We start from the raw sequence: 24,881 nt of genomic DNA on the forward strand, positions 1-24,881 counted from the left end.
ATGTGTAAAGTTAATCAAAGCTACATTTTTTTAAGTGAAACTTCAAGCAACATCACTCATTGTTAGAATACACGCTACAAACACAGCCAACAAATATAAACATTACTCACGCTGCACTTTTTTGTTTTCATAAGTTCACTGATGAAAGTCTCAATGAACGCATTCATCACTTTCTTTTATTTACATGTATTGACCTCAACTTAACAAACTATGACTTACTATGACTGTGAAAAATTACTACTGCCAGCTTAAATCGTTGAGATTGCCTCAAATAACTGTGATTAAATGATTGTCATCATTCTGACATGCCTAGTTCCTGGATGAGTTAACACATCTTTCAGTGATTAAATGCATTTTTCCCTGAAAAATTATAAATGATGTTTCATTTACAAGTTACAGGCTACAAGAGTTAAATTGGAGGTCCAACTTCTACATAATTAAACAGTTAAAATGTAAACAGTCATTCAAGTGGTTTGATGTATAATGCCTTATTGTAGAGATACTTACAGAGTCAGAACTGTTCATAGTGGTGGTGATAGGAACCAGACGTCCAAAGAGCTTAATGCCTCTGAAAGCTCCCTCTTAAGTTATTACATGAGATGGTTAGATCTATGCTCCCTGATGTCTGAGATATTGATTTATGATAATTCTGTGATAAAGTTTGGATTAAAATCTCATTTAAGCCACTTTTTTTAATCCATTCATGGTGCAGTTGTACATGCAGGGTGTTGTAAGGCAAAACGGTTCCCAGAGAAAACATTTTTTTTACAGATTTTCCACTATTTTACCTTTATTAACAATGCATATAAAAACTCAGAGGGCACATGTAGGTTTTGAAAAGTAAATAAAATAGCTATTTGTCTGGTTGACATCGCGACCTCTTGATATTATCACCACCACTGTAAAGAAACCAGTCTGTAAGCTTCTACACGATAAACCATTTCACTACAAACTCTGCATCAATCTGTTCACTTCACTGTTCACAATCAGCTCAAAAAATGCAGAATTCAGAAATTTGGAAAAAGTGGTGGAGTTGCCCTTCAAATGTCAGCCCAGTCGTAGGATCGCGCAAGCAACGAACTGGCTGTTTAGAAACGGTGACGGCTCCAGCGAGAATGCTTACATATTCCATTACGAATATGTCCTGACAAAGCCACAAAATCAGACCCTAAAAGCGGCGGCATTCAGACAAACGCCCCCGACTTAAACACCGGCAGGAAAACTTCACATGGGCTCATGATCCTGCCTCCGAACATGGGTCCTTTGGCGGACGAATGAGAGCCTGAACATTTGCCTGTGTGTCGCCAAATCGAACTACAGTATAAACAAGTACATATCTTTCCTTCTGCATATTTAATGCTATGCAGTTGTTTCTGGTATAAATATACGGTCAACTGATCCTTTTGAAGATAAATCAACTCTATAGTTTTACAACACACCGCAGGCGTTCTCGCTGTGTGCTCCGTACGAGGAATCCCAGCGTGACCTCTACTGCAGTTGAAAACAGTGAGTGGGGGGATCAGGGTGGACTCAGTAATGTGAAGTTGGCAGTTCGTGTGGGTTTAAACTGGCCTCTTGACCCGTTACTCTCAAATAACAGCAGCGTAAAGCAGGCCTATGTGCTCCGCGCTGTCAGTCGCCTTTCCGACCCGGGGAGTTCAGAGTGACCGTCGGTGCTGAGCCGCCGCCGCAGCAGCAACATGGTGAGTACAGCAGGCTAACGCTGCGCGGCTGGAGTTGGTTTACCTGTTGGCCGGTTTTTGAGCAGAATGTTCCAGTTTCACCTTAAGTGGTGCAGCAGTGGCATTCTGGCACCTCAGCAGTTACCATCAGGATGTCACTGCTGCACCATTTAAGGTGGAACGGGAAAATTCGAGGAAGAAACTGGCGACTAGGTAACCTAGCTTAGTTAGCCAACTTCAGTTTCATGCTAACCGTTGCTGCTTAGTAGCTATTATTCTCACAACCGACGTCCCTCCACCTTAATCACGTTCATTACTGTGTCCTGCACATGTACGGTACATGTTAGTCACCGTTTATGAAGACGGTCTAAAAAACACGAGGACAGTGCTGTCAAACATGTTCTCATCCACTGTGCAGGCAGGCTAGCGTTAGCTAATGGCTCTGATGAGCCTTCTCTTTCTCCTCACGGCTGCTCTTTGCTTAAATGAATGGGGTCACTGAAAAATGAATCTCCGACTTGTGTCCTTACCCCAGATGCAGTCAGCCAGCCAAGACGCGTTTAGTGTCTGAAGTCTGATTCATTCATTGGTTTTGCACACGCTAATGTAGCTACAAATAATATGTCAGACTTCTGCTAGCTTGGGTATATTATCGTTGTACCTCCAGTGCAAAATTGACAATGTATACAAGATAAAAGAGTTTTTACTAAACATACGGTCTTTAATAAAAGCTATACTGTTAACCTGTCTTGGCTGATCGACTGTGTTTCTCAAGGAGGAGAAAATTGTGAGAATTTTTTTAACTGACCCATTTGTTTAAACCTAGATGAACGTGGTTCAGTACTTCAGGTGTTGTTTTGGGCCTGTGTGGTGATCCATCTCTGCTTGCTATTTGCATGGAATTATTTCATCCTGTGGAAGTAGTGTTCATTCTTAGCTGTCACACCTGTGCATGACATTGGTTGATCAGGTGTACAGTACACTTCCAGTGGCTGCTTTTGACCTCAAGATGCCCTCCAGCTTGGAGACAGTATATTTGCACTGTGCTTTAAGATAACAAGCGTGGCTGTGTTGTCTGCAATTGTGTGCAGTCCAAGAAAGTCTTACTTTCTTGATCTATTCTAACAGTTTGTGCTAGAATCTGACACTAATATTGTATCTTTAATAATGTAAGCATATTATATGATTACTGTGCATTAAATGATTCTCATGATCCCCATGTGAGTTAAGTGCAATGTGATTGCGAGTCAGGTTACTTGCTATGTAATCATTGTATCCATTCAGACTGAAGTTGTACAGACGTCATAAAAACACATTGAGATGACTGTTGCTCTCTAAAACATAATGCCTAGTTGTTTTGATAGACAATACCCTTTATATGAAGTCACATTAGCCTACTGGTTAGCTCTCTTTGCAGCTAAATTTCATTTCAGCCATGTCAGGAGTGTTTTGCGTGTCTGCATGTGATTTCAGGGTATAGATGGAAATAATTTTATATGGCAGAAAACACAGCTTTTCCCACTTGTGCCATAGCCAGCAGGCTCATTGGCTGTTCCTGCTGAAGTGCAGGACTTCCTCTGTAAACACACTCCATGTTGTGTGTTGCTACCTTTCCCATTTGTTTTCCATACAGTGACTGGTCTCCTACCTTATAAAGTCTCTGGTTTGGAACTATCTGTTTGTGTCTACCACAGAGGAGGATGTTGATTTTTGGAAATGGGCATAGACAAATGACATCACATCTTTGATGGTCTATTGATGTTTGCACAGACTTAAGTATCCTTAAATATTAAAAGAGTGACAATACAACTTATGTTCTGTTACATTGGATCATGTTGATCCGTCATATTGTACGGTGTTGAGTCATAACATCATATTTTATTGTTACTTTTTGTTGTACTGCGGCTGTTATGTTAGTAAAAGTTGCTGAGGTACTGTATCCTTATAAAAAATGATCCACCACGTGAGGCAGAAAATCCAGAGTTAGATCGAACTAAGCTTAAAAGTAGCCTTTTTAAGCCATACATCATACTTCTTGTGACATGGCCGTAGTCTAATGAGCAGCTAGCTGTTTGTTTTTGCACTCAGAAGGTTTATATATGGGGGATGCAGTGTGTTGCAGTAAACACTGTGTCTATCAAGCCAGCGTCCTCAAATACCAGACCTGCTTTGAGAAGGACTTGCTAGTAAGCTCATGAAAAGCATCAACCATGGTTTTAGTTTTTATGCGTATTTTTAAGAATATTAAATGTGATCCTATTAGAAAGCCTTCACCGATAATCATGTTAATCATTGTCACAGTTTGACGTATGCACTTAATGCAGTGTCGGCACAAGGCAGATGGGTGTATGTGTATTTATAATATAAACTCATAACCGGCAAATGAGGTGCAGAAAGCCTGACCGTGCTGACCAATTTCACATTACTTAAATGAGAGTTCTGATGAGTCATACTCTAGGTGTTGACTCATGCTGTCAAATTGCAGGTATGCTGGTATTCCTCAGGCTGTGGTCTGACTACTGAAAATAGTAATCAAAGTAATAACAATTTATTTTCTTATTGTGCAAGCCTACTCACTAATGTACCTGTACCTTAGTTCCCTGTAATCAGAGTGGTACATGGCAAGTATAAGTGGATATCGTGGTCTTCAAGAGCCCAAATTTAGCTTACTGATCTGTGATTCTAGGCCCACCAAGAGTCATTTATTTCTGTCTTCAGATTTTCAATAAAATTAGGCAGTGGGGTTGGTTGTTTGCGTGGTTGGAAATGGCCACAATCGGATTGACTTGCTTCTCACTCCTGATATGCAGTTTATCCAGATTATTTTCATTTTGTCCAAACTCTGTAATAGTGTGATTAAAGGTGACTAGCCAAGTGCTTGCACATTACATATAAATGCTGTCTGCACTCAGAATTCTGTGCATAAGTACAGCCTACCCACAAGTCTGTATGTTTCATATCAATGTATTCATTTAGCCTACCAACTGATGATTTATTACCAGTTTGTTTGGCTAATAAAGTTAGCCTAAAAGAAAAAATCTCCATAAGCCTTTTTGTTGTGAAAGAAGCAGAACCAGCCATAAAAATGAATCACTTGCAAAGTTACAATCAGCCAAGATTGGAACTTTCTTATTTTTGTTCTGCCAGTTTGTGCTCTTTATTTTGCCTGAGCGGTGTTGCAGTTTTCAGATGTAAATAATGTGAGCCAATAAGTTCACTTGTCGTATATTTGAATCTGGCCAAAATGTCCATAATTCTGTATGGAACATTATGGAAAATAGTTAGTCGTCTCTTACTTTATATGACATGGAATTTAAATAAGAAACTGATATTTTCACTTAAGAATAAAAAAAAAAGCCAGTTTGGTCTGTAAAAAATCAGATGATACTAATAGAATGGGCTAACAAAGTCCTGGAAATGTGCTAGAGTGTTTCATGTGAAACATGTAAGCTTTGGGTTTTAAAAGAAAGGCTAATAATAATTGGTCAAAAATGTGCTATAGGCCATTTCCTTTATATTGAAGCTCCTTGTTAACATCTGGGTTAATTGCAGAGAGAGGGGAAAAAAAAACAGATGTCAGCTGAAATAAATGTAGAACTGTGGCTTACCTTTTTGGGAGCACTGGTGTTGCACAAAAATTGGACATCATGCAAAAGAATACATTTCAGAGCTTGTTTTATTGTTCAAAAATAGGAAGTCAGTAGGTTTTCATGTGAGGTGAGTAGCATTACAGATGTGACCTCAGTGCTAATAAGCTAAAACTACAGCACAACGTTGGATGCTGATGGAGACTTGTCGTTTTCTCCAGGTGTATTTTTTTTTTTGTTGTTTTTTTGGTTCCTCTTAAGTGGGTGATGTATCAACATGTTATTTTATAAGAGAAATATATTTTAACTGTTTCTGGATTGTTTCTGTGTCTATTCAGTCTAGCCTATTTTGCAAGAAAATCGTGCTATCTCTGCCTCTCCCTTGTGCTTGTGTTTCGCAGTAGCAAAATATGTTTAAATATAAAATTGCCATTTTACTGAATTATTGATCTGAATATTTTCTCCGTCTAACTTTGACGAAATGCACAAATACCTCGATAGTGATTTAAGTGTGCGAATCCTCACATCTTGAATGGTGAACCAAGCATTTGGGTTCTCGTGCACATCTCTAGCTCCTGCCATGTTTTCCTATTTACAAAAAATGTTATGTAATAATAGTTGCCATCTGAAAGAAATACAGAACAGCACATCTTAAGGACACTCTTCAATGAAAACATGTCAAGTATCCCAACCTCTTCTGCTCACATCTGTATTTTTACAAGTTGCTGACACCGTGATCTCCTCTGGCCCAGGCCTAATTTGTGAGGAAGGACCTGGCGATTGAGCTCTTGGACCTGCTGCTTATCTGCACTGGCCCCCCCTCAGACCTCATTTGGCCCCTGTGTATTTTGGGTCAGTGCTACTGAGGGCAGATAGTGTACCCATGCTGCTTCAATTTTCCCCTCTGGAACTAGCCCCTTATGTGTCTCTTAGAGTCCCTTATAGTAATAGGTCAGGCCCACCCCTCCCACTTACCTCCAAGTGAGTGTATGTGTAGGCGAGAGACCCATATTTTCTGTGCCACACATACTGTAGAAATTTGTATGTTATATTTCCAGATTGATAGAGCACTCGTCTAACGGTTTTGGTGGGTTAAAAAAAATGCTTCCAAGATGGTACCACTGTCATCTCTTGGACACTTGAATACGTGCGCTTGACAATCCAGCTGCCTTTTCGAGCCAAGACCCTGCTTTGTGAACATACCCTGGTTACTAAATCCCCATCTGCAGCAGTCGCAAAGGAAAACAACCTAGACCTGTCCCTTTCTGTATGGCATAGTTGTTAGCCTTCACTAAAAGTGTACTGTATGTTGTGCTTTATCAGCATTCTGTAGATATAGGGCAAAGAAAAGTAACAGAAGCAGCCAATAAGGATGCACGAAAGAGGCTCTGTTAAATAGTCCCTTTCCTACAGACACATTCCTTTCCGCTTATGACCTAATTTCCTTTCCCTGGGTGACCTGTATTCTGTAGTGGATAATAATTCAGCCTTGGTGGAACTATGGCGTGATATTGGAGTTAAGATGTGTTTTTTTTTTTTTTTTTTTTTTTTTTTTTTTTTTTTTTTTTTGTAGTCAGAAGCCAGGTTATTGGAACAGCTACTTATATTGGGACAGGAACAAGTAGGAGTGTGCAATTTTTAAGCAATAGATAACAAGAAGGACTAAAATACATATTTGGTTGTGGTGTGTTAACTGTATTTGTTGGTACAGATATTTTTGATCCATGTTTTCTCTTGCTTCATGAGAAATTGATTTGAATCATGATAACATGATGTCGAATCTGTGCTTCTTAAAGCCACTGTGACTGTTCTCGTAATGGACTCCTAGGTGGTACACAGCAAGCAGGACGTGTGTCAGAATGATGCTCTTCTCGTGTGTATGGCTTTCTTGAAGTTATCCATAAAATTCTAGCATGTTATAGTTATTGTAGGGGGATACACTGGATGGAAGACAGTGTTTGTGGCCCACAAATGTACAAATATGTAGTGCATGCCATTGACGTTACCTCAAACCATTAACTTCTGAAAATCAACTTCATCGACTTCATTACTAATGTCAGTCACAGGAATACTGTGAGCTGTATCAGCTACTGTTAATTTGATGTAGTTCTAGATGCTAATTCAAAACTATTAAACATTTGGTAGTTTATCCCAATACAGTCAAGCTGCGGACATGCACTCTCAGCTGAATGCACTCTCAGCCACAGTGACGTCACGTGCACATGCACTTTCTGCCGCAATTAATTCCATTATTATTAGTGGGACAAAGCTAAAGTCTCTTCAGTGTAGCTCATGTATCCCAGTAGTACATTGTTCACGATTTGCTGATCAAATTGATGAAGCATTGCATTGACGTCATTAACAGACTGGTGGTGCATGTCAGGCTAAGACATGTTGGCAGCCAGACCCTTAACTAGTGTATGTTTCACTGTGTCCTGTCACAGTGTAACATGAACTAGTTAGCTTACTACATACAATTGGTTAATTAGCTTAAAATACACCTGTTTGTGATCATAGTTTGTGAAAAGAAATGAATTGTGCTTGTCCTGAACATCTATTCACATATAAATTGTGAAGTGATCTAGCATATTAAAATGTTATACTGGTTAAATGATGCTTCTCATGTTAATGTGTTTTTTATTTCATCACTTATTTTTAGCTGTTGTTTATTAGTTACTGTAGCTCAATGTTGTGCAAGCCTAAATAAAATGCCATTCTTTTCGTCATGGTAGTTTAGTTAAGTAAACATTACTTTGGTTTGCCAGAGCATTACTATTTTATTTTAACTGTATTGATTCAGCTGTTTGCCTTTATTTAGGGCATATTTAAGCTGATTAATTCATAATCAGCTATCAGCTATATTTGTTTTTTTTGGGTTTTTTTTTTTTTTTTTTTGCAGACCCTATAAGAGGCAGATCAGTTCCTCGTTCTACATTTGGACATTAGACTTGTGTAGGTCATTCTCATAGACTTGAACACCTGTGCCTTCATTGATGATTTCCTCTTCTACCAGACCAGAGTGGCTTGCCAGCCATGTTGTCATAGAATCCCTGTGATTTCTGAAGTGGCTAGCCAAGCACATAGCAATTTGCAGAGATCAGAGGTAATTTGAATGCAGGTTCCTGTCTCTCCATCAAGTGCAGGACACCGACTGTGTCTCACTGGTGTGCATGGTAAGATTGCCCAGCAATGGCAGTAGTCCTCCCACACTAGCTAGAGTAGTCTGATGCTGGGTTGAAATGGCAGTTATGGTTTTTGGTACTTGACTGAATATTTGCAATATGCAGTCTGTTTTTGAAACTGAAATTGTTGTCTTTGCTCTTGGCTCAGCAGGCTGTCTGAAATGCAAGAAGAATTTTCAGTTTGCACAAAAGGCTAATGATCTTGTCTGATATCTGATGTCTGTGTGAAGATCATCCAAAAAAAACTAAAAATGAATGTTTATCATCCTCAAGCATTTTTAAGAATAGTGAATTCATTTGTATTGCAGTGTTGCCATCAGTTTACATGGCTGGATTTGTAAACTCTGTTTAAATGTAAATGTAAATATATTTAGCAAGTCTTTTTTGTTGAAAATGTTATTAGCCTTTTTTTGTTTAGTTTTTTTTTTTTTTTTTTTTTTTCCTCATGTGCCTTTTTCCCCTCAGGGTGTGATCAGCGTGCAGCTGGTGGTTACCATGGTAATGGCCTGCGTGATTCAGAAAATTATACCTCACTACTCCTTTGCAAGATGGCTCCTTTGCAGTGGCAGGTAATGAGGAAACGCTTTACATCCCATCGTGACCCTTCCATTGCTGTAACTAACATTGCATCTCAGCACTTTGTTTCAAAGGCAGGTTCTTTAGGAATCAGCATAATCTACTTTGTGCAAGTCCTTTGCTTTTATTGTTAGTTTTAAGGGCCTACCAAAGATGCATCATTATGGCTCATCAGGAAACCAAAAGGCAGCATCAAAAAGTGGGATAACCCGAGAGGACCACCATGAGCCACGCCCGCTTCCCCCTAATTAGCGCCATATGTGTTTAGAGTAAACAGCTCCTCAGAACGGGCTCAATAATTCATCAGTACTTGTTTTTGGCTGTGAAACTTTTTTTTTTTTCCCTGGCTCAAGCACAGGACTTGGATGTTTTGCCCTGGAGAGTTCCATAATTAAGTTTTCATTAATGAATAAATAAACATAAAAAACAACTGAAACCAGCACAGCCCTCTCAGGGCTTGGGACAAGATGGTTTCCAAACAAAGTTGAGGAGGTTGTGCTAAATGTTTGTCTTCTAATGCTACAAATAAGAGTAGCTCATTTCACATTGTTACTCTTTCCTTACTCTTCTTATACTGCTTTGCATGTCTCAGTCTGCGCTGGTACCAGCATCCAACGGAAGATGAGTTGAGGAGCTTAGCGGGGAAGCACCAGAAAGGAGGGAAGAATAAGAAGGACAGGTAAGGACACACTAGTGTTCAGTGTTCAGTTGAAATGTAGAGTGATGAAAAAGTTATTTATATATATATATATATATATATATATATATATATATATATATATATATATATAGCTAAGTGTGTATGTGTGTACACACACACACACACACATTAGATCTCTTGTCAGAACAAAACCTTGTTTCTCTGTTTTTGTTGTTTTTCAGTTTTTGACCTAATTTAAAAGTATCATTGCCCTTTACTTTGTATGTAAATTTTATAATGAATGGGACCAAAAAGAAATGGCTAAAAATGAATTGGAAAAATGTCTGGTTATATTAACTTACACTAAAAGTAGAGTAGGTTTTTTCCTTCTCCTGTAAAGTTACAAGGTCTGCAATGTCCCTCTGGGATCAATAAAGGATTTTGATTCTGATTCTGATTTTGTCCCACAAAAGTGAGAGATCAGTTAAGAACGCATTGTCAGTGGTTATAAAAATGTCACACAGCAAGTAGCAATCATGGCGAATGGTAAAGAAGCTTCCTTAAGTTCTCAAAGACCTTAAAGACCTGTTCACTCACTAGTACATTTCCCTCTCTATCCTTTATCAGCCTAACCTGCTGTACATCTTTTCCAGCTCTATCTCTCTGTTTAGCCAAACGATGCAAGTCCTTTACTCCTTCTTTCCTGTCCAGCCTCTCATACAGCTCATCATAGGCCTGAGCCTTTGCCTTTGCCACCATTCTTTTCGCTATACTGCTAGCCTCACAGTACTCCTGCCTACTTCCTTCATCTCTCTGGTTATCCCACTTCTTCTTAGCTGCCTTCTTCTTCTGAATACTCTCCTGGACTTCCTCATTCCACCACCAACTTTCCTTGTCTTCTTTCCTCTGACCAGACGAAACACCCAACACATTCTTGCCAGTTTCTCTCACCACCTTAGCTGTAGTTTCCCAGCTCCTCACTGCCCCCAAGGGCCTGCTGCAATTTTTCCCTGAACTGCCTGCAACCATCCTCCTCCTTCAGCTTCCACCATCTAATCTTTGGCTCTGTCTTCACTCTCTTCCTGTTCTTTGTTTCTAATCTCATTCTACAGACTATGCTGCCTTGCTACACTTTCCCCTGGTACCACTTTACAATCTCCAATCTCCTTTAGGTGGCATCTCCTGCTAAGGATATAATCCACCTGTGTGCACCTCCCTCCACTCTTGTATGTCATCCTGTGTTCTTCCCTCTTCTGAAAATACGTGTTCACCACAGCCATTTCCATTCTCTTTGCAAAATCTAAGCACAGTGATGCACATCTAAAATTTCAAAAGCAAAACTGGCAATAATGCAACTTATCATGTTTGGAGAAAGAAGGCTTGATTCTGTAATCCCAGGCGCACCATATCTGCAGTGAAGTACGGAGGTGAGAGTTTCTTTCAGTGGCCAAAAAACTGTTTTAGGAGAAGATGAATGAGACGATGACTCTGAGAAGACACTTCAAACATACACACAAAATAATTCAAGACTGTTTTCTAGAAAAGATGATGAGGAAGATGATACAGAGTAGACAGCATCCTTGACTTGAAAATTTATGGAAGATTTTGGAGGTGTAGGCCCATCAGAAGGATCTCTGTGATCTTCGGGAATTGAAAATGGCTTGCCAAAAAGAAGGGACTGAAATTTGACCTGTGTTGTCAAAAGCTTATTAAATCTCATTGTAGATGTCACAAAGCTGTAGTTTCCAGCACTGGTTTTACAACCAAGTACTTTTTTTCCTGCTAATGTATCAATTTGTTCGTATTTTAAAAGTAAAAAAAAAAACTGTGTGTATGTCTAATATATACTCTGGAAGTATACAAAAACTGAAATTTCTAAATCCTTCTGACCCCTCACTGTGTATTGTTATGGAAATGAGCTACGAATCAATCAGTCACTGAGTGTTGTTCTGTGAGCATTCTGACCAATCACAAATGTTCTGTGGGGGTTTGAATGCATTAAGGTATTTGTGATTAGCAACCTTATATGTAGCCAGATGTAGCAGCATAATTGCAATGTAGTATGTTGTCCGTACTGTGTGGCCGTAACATACACTGAGCTGGCACTAAGAGAGAGTGCCATTTCTCCTATATTGGTTTGAATTCCTCACTGCTGTCTGCTCGTTCTGCCTAGGCTAATTCATAGATGACTTTCCACTGTCTGTGTGAAGATGTATGCTGAAGGTCAAGTATGTTATGCTAATAATCCCTTAAAAAGCAGATGAGACAGTGTCCACCTGCCTTTTTTTTCCATCTTCAGCCTTGTTATGTCCACCTTCTGTTATCATGCAAAAGCCCTTCTCTAGTCTTTGGAGAGCTCCTGGGCCATTTTCTCAAGCAGGTACCCTGAGATCAAACGAAAGGAGCCTGTGATTCCTACAGTGCCATTGTGCTTGCGCTATGTTGAAGCCTAGAAGACTCCTTGGGACAGCTGGCCCAGAGCCATGCAGTGGAAGGCTCAAACGCTGGCCCCTGTTGATCTTTAAGGCCTGCGCACCCACCCCTTCCCCTTCCAGTACCCAGCTGTTCCCAGTAGATTCAACATTCATTGTCATATCTAGCCACTTCTCATGCAAACGCCCTTAGCACTGGGGGAAATATGTTTGGTTTGAGCATTGTATGGACTTTGGCCATTTTTTTAAACAAGAAAAGCTGTAATCCTCTGTTTGTTTAAAAAAAAAAAAAGTGCAAATGCTGATTCTGAAGTCCAGGACCAGCCAGGTTCAGCATATCAGTCTTATTATCTTTTGAGCCTAAGAGCATACCAATCAGCAAGTAATGCCTTTCCAGCTTTGAGGGAGGAACATTTGATATTTTCTTATGTTTCACTTCTCCAGTCCTTGTCTGTCTGTCTGTCTGTCTGTCTGTCTGTCTGTCTGTCTGTCTTTATACATACCTTTCAGCATTGAATTGCCAACAGTTTTTGGATCTAAGGCAGTGCAACTTGAATGCAAGTCCAGTCGCTGGAATAAAGTTATATTTCCTTTGCTGTCAGCCCAGCAAATCGCTAGTAACTTGGTTGCATTAAAGAAGAACTACTTCTACTTCACATTGCTGGTTGGCGTTCAGTCTCCAATAAGTGGTGGGGGTATCATCATGTGAGCACACCAGAATCTGTTTCATGAAAAAGAGGGAAGCTATATAGAGCTCTGTATCAGTAATTGGATTTTGTCAAGCTGTAACTTATTGATATGGCCCACATTACAAACCTGGGAGCCTGTTTGCCTTGTAGGTATCTCCATTCATGGAGGGAGTTTCAGAAATGTGTTGTCATATTTCTCTGTTTTGAAATAAGCTTGCTTTGTTGATTATAACTGCTTTGCATTCAGATAATAGGAGAGTTGCATGAAATTACGTCAGACAGAACTAATAGCTGCAATCCAGGATGTGTGAAAACTGCTGTATGAAATTCAGAATTAATTTCTTTAGTTTTTTATTTGGGCTTTTAGGAAATATAATGGGCACATAGACAACAAGCCACTGACCATTCCCAAGGACATCGACCTACAGCTGGAAACCAAATGTATTGCAGAAGTGGACACATTAGGTATATTCACTTCTGTCTACTTGAGGTCATTAGAAGCCTGGTGTTCTTATGTATTCTGAAGTGCTCTCTGCACTGAAGATTTCATCACTTCTTCTTTTCTTCTAGCTCTGCACTACTTCCCAGAGTTTCAGTGGCTGGTGGACTTTACTGTTGCAGCAACAGCAGTGTACCTCATCACTGAGTTATATTTCTGCATGGCTGAGCCTAGTGGAGAGATGAACATCAGTGTCATCTGGAGTCTGCTGGTGCTGGCCTTTGTCATGTATCCTTTATAAAAACTAATGTCAAACGCTTTAAGGTTGATGCTCAGTGTTATGGAAGTGTTAAATCTGGATGTTCTAGTTGCTCGTCATATGAGTGGTTCTCTGAAGAGCTGTCATAAACATTTTGACAATTTTTACCTCGGCAGTCTGGGCTATATACTTCACAGGGGCCAACTCGTTCAGTACAGCGTAAAACAAGACTGTCTACCCTGTTATAGCATTTTGGGGTTTTTGGGTGTTAACTGTCAGCGATATACAGTGTAGTCTGTAAGTATTTAGACAACAGTTGTTTTGAATTCAGTAGATCAGCACATTGGATTAGACAAGACACTTTCTGAAGTTAATGGGCAATTCCTCTGCAATAGATTCTGTGTATATACTGAAGAAAGAAGCCGGATGAGGCTGGATTTTATCATAGAATAGGATGTTGTGCTTAAAACCCCTTAGCTGTGGTAATACCACAGTAATTCACTGGCTGTTGTGACTTCTTCCTTATTAAGTATTTTATTTTATTTTAAGTATTTTAAGCATTTTATAACATGGCTTGGCCAGTCAGATGCCAATCAGGACATGAACTGTTCTATTAATATAACTGCTAGGAATTTGTACAAGCATTTTTTAATTTTCTGATAGATTACCTTCGGTCACTGCCTGATCAAAGAACACAAATGCCCAAAATGATTAGCAAATTTATACCATTGTAAGCCCATGTGATCAGTTTTTTGCATGATAAATACCTCTTATCTGAGCATAATTTTATAAGCTTTTTCTAAAGACAAGTCCTCTGAACTGGCAAGTATAAACCCTGTGGTTCATTGGAGATCATACAGGCTTGTGAGTTCCAACAGTGTTTCAATCACCTGACTTGAATTTCACTGAACACGCATCATCACCAGAGAAGATACTCAACACTTGGTAATCTCTCTGGTGAGTTCATAGCTGCAAAGGATTTGAAGCCTCAGACTAAGCATAATCATTATGATTTATGATTTAAGACTATGATCATTTGTTCAGTTGCTTTTGGACCCATGAGACTGTGAGACTGTGTAAGACTTGCTGAGACGGAAATGCCCTTAAATAAATCTGACGTTCTGCTTCAGTAACCTATAGTTGTTTCGTTTCAGATCCAGTGTGCTTGAAAGCAGACCTCACCTAACATATCTCTCTAAGAACACTTTTAATATGTGAAGCCCTTGATATGTACGTGTTTAAAAACAACCTCTTTGGTGAGACGTTTCATTTTTTTTTCAGTCAAAAAGCAGTTGGTGAAAGGCAGGCCTTGACCACTGTGTGATGTAAGGCACCCAAGTCAGCACCTGTTGCCTCTTACCTGCTACTTTTCTTCCTCACTGGCCACTAAATCACACACATTAACCCCAGCACAGTCCACGAGGATCAATCTCTCCCTGGCTATATGCATTGCCCCTCACCCACTCACTGCCTGCTACTGAAGATTGGACACCCAATTTTCATGGCCCACCAGACTGATTTGCCTGGGAAAAAGGACTGAGGGAATGGGGAAAGAGGGAGGCTGGCTGGCGGGATGATGAAGATGATGAGGATGATGATAGGCCTGTGTGAGTGCAAATGGATGGACGTGGTCAGGAAGGAACCATTTTTTCCAGGCTAGCTCCAGAGAGAATGTGATGGAGAAATGACCTTGTCAAAGTGATGGTCACCAAGACATTTCCTTTTGCGGCCCTCCGTGATTTTGCACTATGCAACCGCATGATTGACCCTGGACCAGTGTAATCAGCTGTAGTAGATTCAGACACACTGGCCTTATGAGAAGGCACATCTGGGCATCCTCCCACTGATAATAGGCTTTATCTCGTCTTTCTTTTTAAAAATGAATTAATTAATTTACATCACAGGTTTCTCAGCTCGGAAAATGTCATTGTGGTATTTTGATTTGATAAGGCTTGTTTTTTGTAACTGGTTCTCTATTGCTCTGTCCCTAATAGAGAGTCTAAAAGCTAAACCATTTGGTGGCCATTGTCAGATGGAGCCGATTTAGTCTCGAGAGATGACTAGAATAATGGAAAGTAGTCAACTAGATGCATATCCTGAAAGCGTAGCTGTTGAACTCAATCAAAGGGTACTGTTCTTCTCAGGGGTCCACAGATCCCTTTGAGCCCATATTAATGTAGGATCAAAAAGTTTTTGAGCCTCAAGTGGCGCTTTGGATTTGTAGGATTCAACAGGTATTGCCTTGTATTGCTTAGCACTTTCTCAGCAGTAGGTTATCTCAGATTTGGATTTGCACAGTAAGAAAAGATCCAGTTGCCCAGATGGGCCCCTAAATAATAGTAATAATGTTTACCAGGTGTGATAAGCGTGAGCACTAATCAAAGTTAGAAATCCTTCTGTTTTCCCCAGGGAAGGAAAATTGGAGCCTCAGTGCCCAAAGCAGTGTTCTTGAAGTTCTTTTTTATATATATATAATTTTCTTAAGACATCATCTTTATGTACAACCATTCCTTAATGCATTTCCCCTTAGAAAGATCCTTTTCTCCCTCACTGCTCATTACTTTAAGCTGGAGGAAGGTGGGGAGCGCTCTCTTTGCATCACGTTTGCCTTCTTCTTCTTTGTCAAAGCCATGGCCATCCTTATTGTCACTGAGAACTACCTGGAGTTTGGACTTGAAACAGGTACTTGAAACAAGTCCAGACATATTTTGCCTTTGGTGCCATCTTAAGTAGATGGGTTTGGATTGGAGTTTGTCTTCTTGCGTTTTCTACTTTTACTTTTGAATCGCTCCAAGTGGTTGAACTGACAAAAACATAGAAGACTATACCTATACAGCAGAGACCTTCCAGTCTGGATGCCAAATACAGTCCTGGATTTTGTCATTTCTGGTAGATATGACACTGAGTGGCCAATGAGTTACATCAACAGTTCACTTAACTACCAGTGATTATCAGGATCAGAATCTGGATTCAAGGTCTGGATTTAAAGATCTCTGCTGTACAGCAAGGTTCCCAGATATCTTATTTAGTTATTGCACATTCTCATTTTAACTCATTAACCCAAGAATGCAGACACACACATGTGGCTATTTCTGTAATTTAATCTACTCATCTTTTTTCATAACAATATTGTTGTTGGATTTATGTATGTGTAAAGAACGTGATTTGTAGGTTTTTATTTAGTTTGCCTCAGAACTACTTTTTTTGAAGAAGAAAATACATTAATAGGAACGAATCAGTTTTTTTTTTTTCTGATTAAACAAAAAATAATAATTTCTGAACAAGGTCTGAATGAGTTTGTGCACTCTGTTGGGGTGGAAAAAAAAAAAACAGTGCATCCAGCAAAAAAGGAAGTCTTGTGACAGAAACACAGGAGCACACAGAAAACGACTATTAGGCCTGTCATAATCATTATGTAGTCCCTAGATGGGGAGCGACTGCATTTCGACAGCTAGGAAGCAACATAGCTAATCAACCAATTTATCGAGTTTAGATTTGTACTCTTAATAGCTGCATACAATGAACAAAGACAATCAAAATTATTACAGCTATTTATATGGCAATTAATTGTCAGGTAAAATTTTATGGATGTAAGAGGCCTAGATGTGAATACATTTCATTGGCCAGTTGGCTAACTTGGATGCACTGTTTCTCCTTTAGCAGCAGATTAAACAAGTTAAAGGGACCTTTGCCAAACTTTCAATACCGTCAAGGGTTTGATAGAGGGGTTAATAAGAGCTTGTTAATAAACTGAGGAGTTGAGTGAGGTACATTGGTTGCAGGAAAGTCACAGAACAGGATTAAGAAACACTATTATATGGAATATGCCAAAGGCCTGAAAGTTTTTAGGGATGCAAAATAACAGAATCTTCACAGAATGCACGTTGCATGCAATGCAGGCTAACTTTCATTCTTTTTTTTTTTTTTTTTTTTTTTTTGCAGGTTTTGCAAATTTCTCCGAAAGTGCTGTGCAGTTTCTGGAGAACCAAGGTCTCGAGTCCCAGTGAGTTTTTTGTGTGTGTGTGTGGGTGGGTGGGTGTTGGTCTGTGTTTGTGTGTGTGATCCTGCTGTGAACAGGCTTTGCTTTCTGTCTGTTTCTCTCCAGGGGCCCTATATCCAAACTGACCTTTAAGCTGATTCTGGCTCTGCTCTGCTCTCTGATTGGAGCGTTCCTCACCTTCCCTGGTCTGAGATTGGCCCAGATGCATCTTGATGCCCTCACCCTGAACACTGGCAAAGTGACACAGTAAGTGCCTTCAGAAGCTGTCCTAGAAATAACCTTCAACATAATAACTTCGTTTGTAATGAAAAACTACAATAAAGTTAATGGTCCAATTTTTTTTTTTTTTTTCCACATGTCAGTTGTATGTTATTCTGTCAGCAGTTAGTAAATCTTGTAAATATTGGTTCAGCATATTGGTATGTAGAGCTGCATTTCAATGGACATTCTATTAATAAAGTAATTTCATTGTTTGAACACCAAAGTTTGCAAAAGATCAGCACCAATAAACTCACTCCAGCATATATACATGCAGTATGATAATTCTGTATTGCTGCTATAGTGTAAACGCTTCCAAATTGTTAGCAATAACTTTTGTAATACTGAGATCTTAGAAGGATCTTTTAACTATGCCACATTATTGACTCACCAGTTGTTAACTTTATTGCAAGATGTGTTGTGATTGGTTTATGTAATATATGTAAACACACAACTGATATTTTGGCCATAATGTGCAGCTTTGCTGCACAGAATAGTTCATACATAACTTTCTGCCTCTTTTCTGTAGCCCATTTTCCTGACCACTGATACATTTGCCCAACTGGCTCATCTTTTGGCAGCAAAAACGACCTGGTCACAGTAACCGCATTAGCATTTGCACATAATTCTCCACAGAGCATCAGCACATGACCTCTACCTTGTATAGTCAGCAGATGAGTATTATTACAGATGGACCTGGTCTCCATTTCAGCCTGTGTGAGGCACCAGGGTGTATGTCAGGGGAGAGGGTGTCGATGAGGGGTCAGGAGCTGCACACTTCCCCCCAGCTAATCCATTTCTGTGTGGCCGGCTCTCCAGACCTGCTTCCATTTCACTCCACAGCTTATAGTTACCCCTTTCTCTAGCCTGGATTACCCCCAACCTATCCCCTGTCCTTTTTAAATCCACCGTCTCTACCACTCTTCTTGGCTTAAGCCTGAGCTTGAGCCACTTTCTGACTGTTTCTCGCTAGGGACTACTTTTATGATAGAAGTGCTCCAAGGCTGTTGACGGACCACACTTGAGACCATGTGTTTTACGGGATTCATGACAAAGTCAGAGTGAGTCTGAGTATGTGTTTCTCTTTTTTTTTTGGACATTTTGCAGGACTTTGCTGCATATCAACTTCTTGGCCCCTCTTATAATGGTCCTCTTGTGGGTGAAGCCCATAACCAAGGATTACATAATGAATCCTACACTGGGGAAAGAAAGTGTGCCTTTGTAAGTTCCTTTATTTCCATTTCAGTGTTTGTGTAGCTTTGAAGCTGTGAAGAACTTTTGTGTTTGTGAGTGTGTACTGTTGCGCTTTATGGGTGCAAGTAGTAGGAAACCAATTTATTTTACACAAAATGAAGCTTTATTCATCAAGTAGTGCTTTGAACAACATTCTAAATGTCTTAGTCTGGGAACATAACCTGTCCCAAAAAAAGAAAAAAATGTATTTTCCACCCCCCCTCTGCATTATCTGAAAACACAGGCTGCCCTTTACATTGTATGGAACTTTCATGTTGAATGGAACAGTAGAAATGCTGCAAAATCTCTTGAGGGGCGGGGGGGGTGGGGGTGGGGGGGGGGGGGGACTTTATCCTCCTCCTGTAAAATTTTACATTTTGGATATCCTTTTTTTTTTTTAATTCATTTCATCAATACTATACAAACTTATGAAACTATCCGTGGGCCTTGTGGACCTCTATGCTAAATGAAGAACACAAGTGCATAATTCTAATGTGCTACAATAAAGATTTGAAGTAATGAAAGTAGAGAGAAAAATAAAACAATAAGAAATTAGCATAGGATACAAAGAAAAATCTGTTAAAACGGTGGACAGAGAACCCAAACTTGAAATTTGAATCCAAACTGATCTCGGAAAAAGTTTTGCGAGTTGACGTCTGAACCTGACAGGAGTAGTCTGGTTTGGACAAAGGTGCCTCTATTGACACAGGGTTTGACAGTTATACATATGTCAGTGGAAAACATCTACAGATCTACAGAGAGAGTAATATACCATGGGATCCAAATGTTGAGCATTGAAAATCTGGTGCTGTGATATATATATATATATATATATATATATATATATATATATATATATATATATATATATATATATATATATATATATATATATATATATATAAACCTGGATATAAACACCAGTTATAGAATTTTAAATAATTCAAACAAGGAGTTTTAACAAAAAAGTTATAACAAACAAAATTAATTATTCAAGATTCTGCACCATTTCTATACAACAATTAAAATTTAAGCAAATTTGTAGCAATGACCATATTAAGGCCTTAGTACAAAAAGGTTTTACCTCTTCCACTGAAGCTTATGTTCAGATTTGATTTGATCTACTTTTATCGGACGTTTCTATACGAATGTGTGGAGAGGAGTGCATGATGCCATTAAAGCTAAAGAGTGACACCCCAAATACAAAGAAATTCTTAAATTCATGCACACTGTTATGTTTATATAATTTATAATGGAAAAACCTTTGTATTAAATTGGACGCAAAATAAGCATTTTCGCCAGTGGTCTCGGACTTTAGGCACTGCTGTATACATTTAGATCTAAATGGTGTCTCAGAAGAATTTTGCCTTGAAGTCTGCTGTCTTTCGTCTAAAACATAAAATACCCATAACTGGGCTTTCTGCTCGACAGGTAATTGGATACTTCGGAATTAAATATTTCACAATTAATATGCTGACATAACGAAAAATAGCTGTTTGTAGTAAAAAGAAATCAAATACGAGAGAAACTCATTACAGGGCCATGTCATTTACATAGAACATGGAAATAAATACATTTATCACTTAATAAACATTAACCTAGTCTTTGTTCAATACCCAGGATGTCAGAGAAAACGTATGACACTCTTCGCCTGTGGGCCATCTTGCTGCTGTGTATACTAAGACTGGCCATGATGCGGCACCACTTGCAGGCCTACCTCAACCTGGCCAAGAAGGGTGTAGAGCAGATGAAGAAGGAAGCAGGTCGCATAAGCACAGTGGACCTGCAGAAGATGGTGAGTGGATTGATACACCCCTTAGTTCTGTGTTGTCCATCTTTGTCGTTGGATTATGCTGAAAACGGAAAGTCGGTTCTTTAATTGAATCGTGCTGTATATATTGGACCTTATTCAAAAATATTTTTGTATTTTTAACTTTCTTGTAATAGTGAGCTGTGAGGGTGATGAGTGCCAAATCAAATTCAGCAGATGCATGCAAAAAAAGTGCCATAAATTCTTCATAGAAGAAAAGATGGATACAAGCCTAAAGTCAAATGCAAAGTTTCTAGTTTCAGGGCATGGCACGCCAGTTGTGCATGACAAATACTATAAGTGTGGATCTTTCATTTGTACCTACAAGAAAAACAAATCTGTCTTACAACTGGGTCCATCATGAGACCCATTGTCTCAATTATACTGTTCCAGTGAATTATTCCAGTGTAAAGCCAACCTCACATTTTCTCTGATGTAGCTCCTGCTACAATTCCAACATCAAATAAGCGTCTAAGTCATTCTTTGGTGCCATGTTGACTGGTAAGATGAGAAAGAATCGCTGCCCCCACCAGACACAGGTGTATAAATGTGTCCAGATGCCTACATCCACCATTCGCTCAAGATTGCTACATTAGCATGGCGGCATCCTTCAATGGCAGAAATGTGTTGGTATGAAAAAGGATGGGGTGGTATTGTTGCCCTCAGAGCTCCAAAATGAGCCTACTATTTGGGCTTAGCAGAGCCTCAGTCGAGATCAAAACCCCCAGCACTCCAAAGCTTGAGCTGAGGAAAAGAGCCTGTTTGATGTGCCAAGCCATAAGTGAGGTTCACAAATGGCTGCGGCGGCGTCTGGTCTTACAGCCGTCCGCGGAATTTATGAGTTTTCGGTCCCTTCTCCATAGTTAAGCTCCCACTGAACGTTCTCCATAAGTCTGTTTGATGAGCTCCTCTTGCCCTGAAGTAGCTTGTTTTTGAAGTGGATTTGTGTAAATGAGCTGTTTTTAACTGCAAATATGTTTTCTTCCCTTTTCTGCTCAGGTCGCTCGTGTCTTTTACTACTTATGTGTGATAGCTCTTCAGTATGTGGCACCCCTGGTGATGCTGCTGCACATGACTTTGCTGCTAAAAACGTTAGGTGAGTAGATCAGGTGTGCTGTTCTGCAGCATGTATGTTGAAAACGCTTCAACTTGTTTCCACAAATCACAGGTTTTCTGATCTTTGCTTAATCTGTTTCCCTTCAGGTGGACATTCCTGGGGGATTTACCCTGAAGACACTTATTCACCTTGCATTGTGAATGAAGACTCTCAAGCTGCCACACTTGGGCAAGGAGAGGCACAAGGTACACAAACGGTAGCCCCATTGTCTGTGGCTTTAGGGGGACTGAGGACCGTTTTCACCCCTTTGCTTTTTCGTGGCCTCCTCTCTTTTCTCACTTGGTGGATCGCTGCCTGTTTATTCTCCACGTCCCTCTTTGGCCTCTTCTACCACCAGTACCTAATGGCTGCATAGTCTGTGAGGTGCAGTGTGCCTCAGGGGCCACCACAAAGGCCAATGCTAAAGCAGATAGGACTGCACAGCTCAAGGCCCAGGAACTCCATCCGCCATCTTTCTCACGACCATATCAGAGTTCCTCTCTTTACGGGCTTCCTCCATGGACTTTGTTGTCCTTTTTTAAATGCTCAAGGTAACCATAACAAACAATAACAATAATAGTAATAATAATAATGAGTAATGATGACGTATTGTTCATAATGGTGGTAAATGTGAATGGATGGGTGTCTCCTGAAGGGGCTTTTGCTAAATTCAGATGGCATAGCATCCTTGGATATGCAGAGGGATACATTTTTATGAGCCTTTTTTGTTTTAAACACACTGAGGGACACTTTTTATGTGCATTGCTAATGGTTTATTGAGATACTGTATTTTTAGAGCTGAGCTGAATGGAAGATGGATGATGTGCAAAAAAACAAGCAGGTTTTATAAACATGATTTTTAAAGTCAGTTTTTACATTTGCATCCTCCAACATACAAACACGGCTATGCTGTAGGTGGGATTTTCACCCCAAGTGTTAAAACGGAAGGAAACGAGTATTGTGGTCTACGGTTATAGCACTAAGGCAGTGGTCAGTGTAGGGGTGTGTCCTAATTAAATGTCCATTTTGTTTGTTTGGTCTGCATGGAGGGTGGCGGCAAGTGGTTAACAAGCCTCCCCTTATGAAGAGTCATGTGTGACTGTAAAAGACTGAGCTAATTTAACTGTATATGTTTGTGTGTGTATGTGCACGTGTGTGTGTGAAGGAACAAGCGTTAGTATAAAGACATCAATGCCTGCAGGCTGCAGCTGACCCCTGCTGCTGGTGGGCATAAATCTAAAAAGGGCATTTTGAACAAGAAAGGAGCGATCTCGGAAAACGATCTAAAAAGCACTGGCCTCCGCTCTTCTTCTGCCCCTCCTTTATCGTTTAGCTGGTCAAACATTTCGCTTTGAATCTAGGGTCCAGCGTGATCAAACAGAGCCTGTGTGCGCGCTCCACATGTTCCCGTGTCACCCCTATTGATTTGCTGTCACGGATCTAGTATTCGGATTGATTTCCGTTTAGCTTTTATATTAAGGTGCCAAGTATGCTTGTAACCCCTAATCTGTTGTGAGTGTAACATCTGCTTGTGTCCATTCTCAGCGATCGCACCATATGGCCTGCTGTGAATTGTAAGTGTTAACACTCAGATGTACTCTTCGATGTACAAGTAGTGGTGGGGGGGGAGTCATGGCTTCTTTACAAAGAGAGTTCAATGCGTTTCATGTACCTCAGTATAGCAGTGCATGAAGCTGAAACGTACTGAATTTAATGAAGCATCGGTCTGTTTAAAAAAAAAAATAAAAAATGGGTTTTGCACTACAGCTCATTCAAGCAGCACCACATAGAAAAGAAGCATATCATTTTGTTTTGCAAATGTCTTTTTTTTCCATTTTAATTTGTATTGAAATTTTGTTTTTTCAACTCTCATGAGTTCTAAAGATAAGTCTTATCCTCCTTTTCTCTCCACTAGGAATTTCTGGAGAGCATGCACAATATGAATGTATCAATCCTGCCTGACTTTCAAATGTAGTTTTAATGAATGATTTGCTTTTCATTAATTAATTAATTAATCTGCTCTCACAAAATGTATTGCTAATGACCTTGGCCAACTTGGTAGGCATATCTGGCAAATTAATTTTTTCATTTTTGTCTTTACCTCTAAATAAGGTTTAACATGCAAAAGGCTGTCAGCTACTGTCTGTAGTTCCAGCTAGGAATTGGGGTGGTAACACTGATTTCCCAGCGGTTTAAAATCTTGACTGAAAACTAGTTTGCACAGCCTTTTCCTCAGTCATTCAGCTGTTTTCCAAGTGTTATGGCCCTGTAAACTCTTCACTCTTTACAAGTAAGAAAATGCTGAATTACTGGCCGAGTTATTATCAGGCCTTTGGCCTTTTTTTTTTCTGTTTCTATAGCCCTCTCTAATTCTTAGCACACAGTTGAAGAGTGACCAAGAGTAAAGGAAAGCTGTTAATCATATTAAATACCTCCTTTTTTGGGCATCCTTGCTAATTATGTCTTTAAATTTGCTAACCCTAATGCCAAATAGTATATAATCGTAGGGTTCAAATTGACTCGCTTAAATTTCTCAAGACAGAATTGACAAATCATTTGTAAAATGTACAATTTCTTTTGTTTTGTTTTTTCTAGTGGAGAAGTAGCTGGGACACTTTTTAAAAATTCATTGAGCCGAATGGCCCCGTTTGTCTTACTTAAGTGTATTTTTCAGTACTGCTATTCTTCGGTTTTATTTATTATATTTTGGTTAGTTTGTGTTTAATAAATGAATCTTATGGGAAATATTGTCATTGTTCTATTTTTCATTTAAATCGATTTGATTCAAACATTTGACTCCAAATACACTGAAGGGGTTAAAATGTTCTTTTTGTATTTCATATCAGTACAAATGCTGTTTTCATGTATTGAAACAGTGCTCTGCAAATGTCTTTAGACTATTTAGAACCATTGATCTGGACAATAAATGTTTTTGCTTGAAAAAAAACACATGAGAATCTGAGTACATGCTAACAAAAAATAATGCTGTAAAACGGTA

At 39.5% G+C, this 24,881-nt stretch overlaps 1 protein-coding gene across 1 annotated transcript; it reads left to right on the forward strand.

Moving 5' to 3' along the window:
• Nucleotides 1-1,483: 1,483 nt before the first annotated feature.
• On the forward strand, nt 1,484-24,628 carry tmem161b (transmembrane protein 161B). The gene is made up of 12 exons (XM_017724941.2): nt 1,484-1,703; nt 8,917-9,020; nt 9,620-9,706; nt 13,156-13,253; nt 13,359-13,515; nt 16,017-16,168; nt 17,429-17,489; nt 17,592-17,732; nt 18,852-18,965; nt 20,598-20,772; nt 21,787-21,883; nt 21,991-24,628. The coding sequence occupies exons 1-12, from the start codon at nt 1,701-1,703 to the stop codon at nt 22,257-22,259; spliced, it is 1,458 nt and encodes a 485-aa protein (XP_017580430.1). The 5' UTR covers nt 1,484-1,700; the 3' UTR covers nt 22,260-24,628.
• Nucleotides 24,629-24,881: the final 253 nt, after the last annotated feature.

Source organism: Pygocentrus nattereri, chromosome 20, assembly GCF_015220715.1.
Source record: "Pygocentrus nattereri isolate fPygNat1 chromosome 20, fPygNat1.pri, whole genome shotgun sequence".
In the NCBI taxonomy this organism is placed as follows: Eukaryota; Metazoa; Chordata; class Actinopteri; order Characiformes; family Serrasalmidae; genus Pygocentrus; species Pygocentrus nattereri.

Excerpts from the sequence above, each read along its gene's own strand:
- tmem161b (XM_017724941.2), top strand. Across the intron at positions 16,169-17,428 it reads GGAGTTTGGACTTGAAACAG|GTTTTGCAAATTTCTCCGAA; the intron begins GTACTTGAAACA and ends TTTTTTTTGCAG. Across the intron at positions 17,733-18,851 it reads AACACTGGCAAAGTGACACA|GACTTTGCTGCATATCAACT; the intron begins GTAAGTGCCTTC and ends GACATTTTGCAG.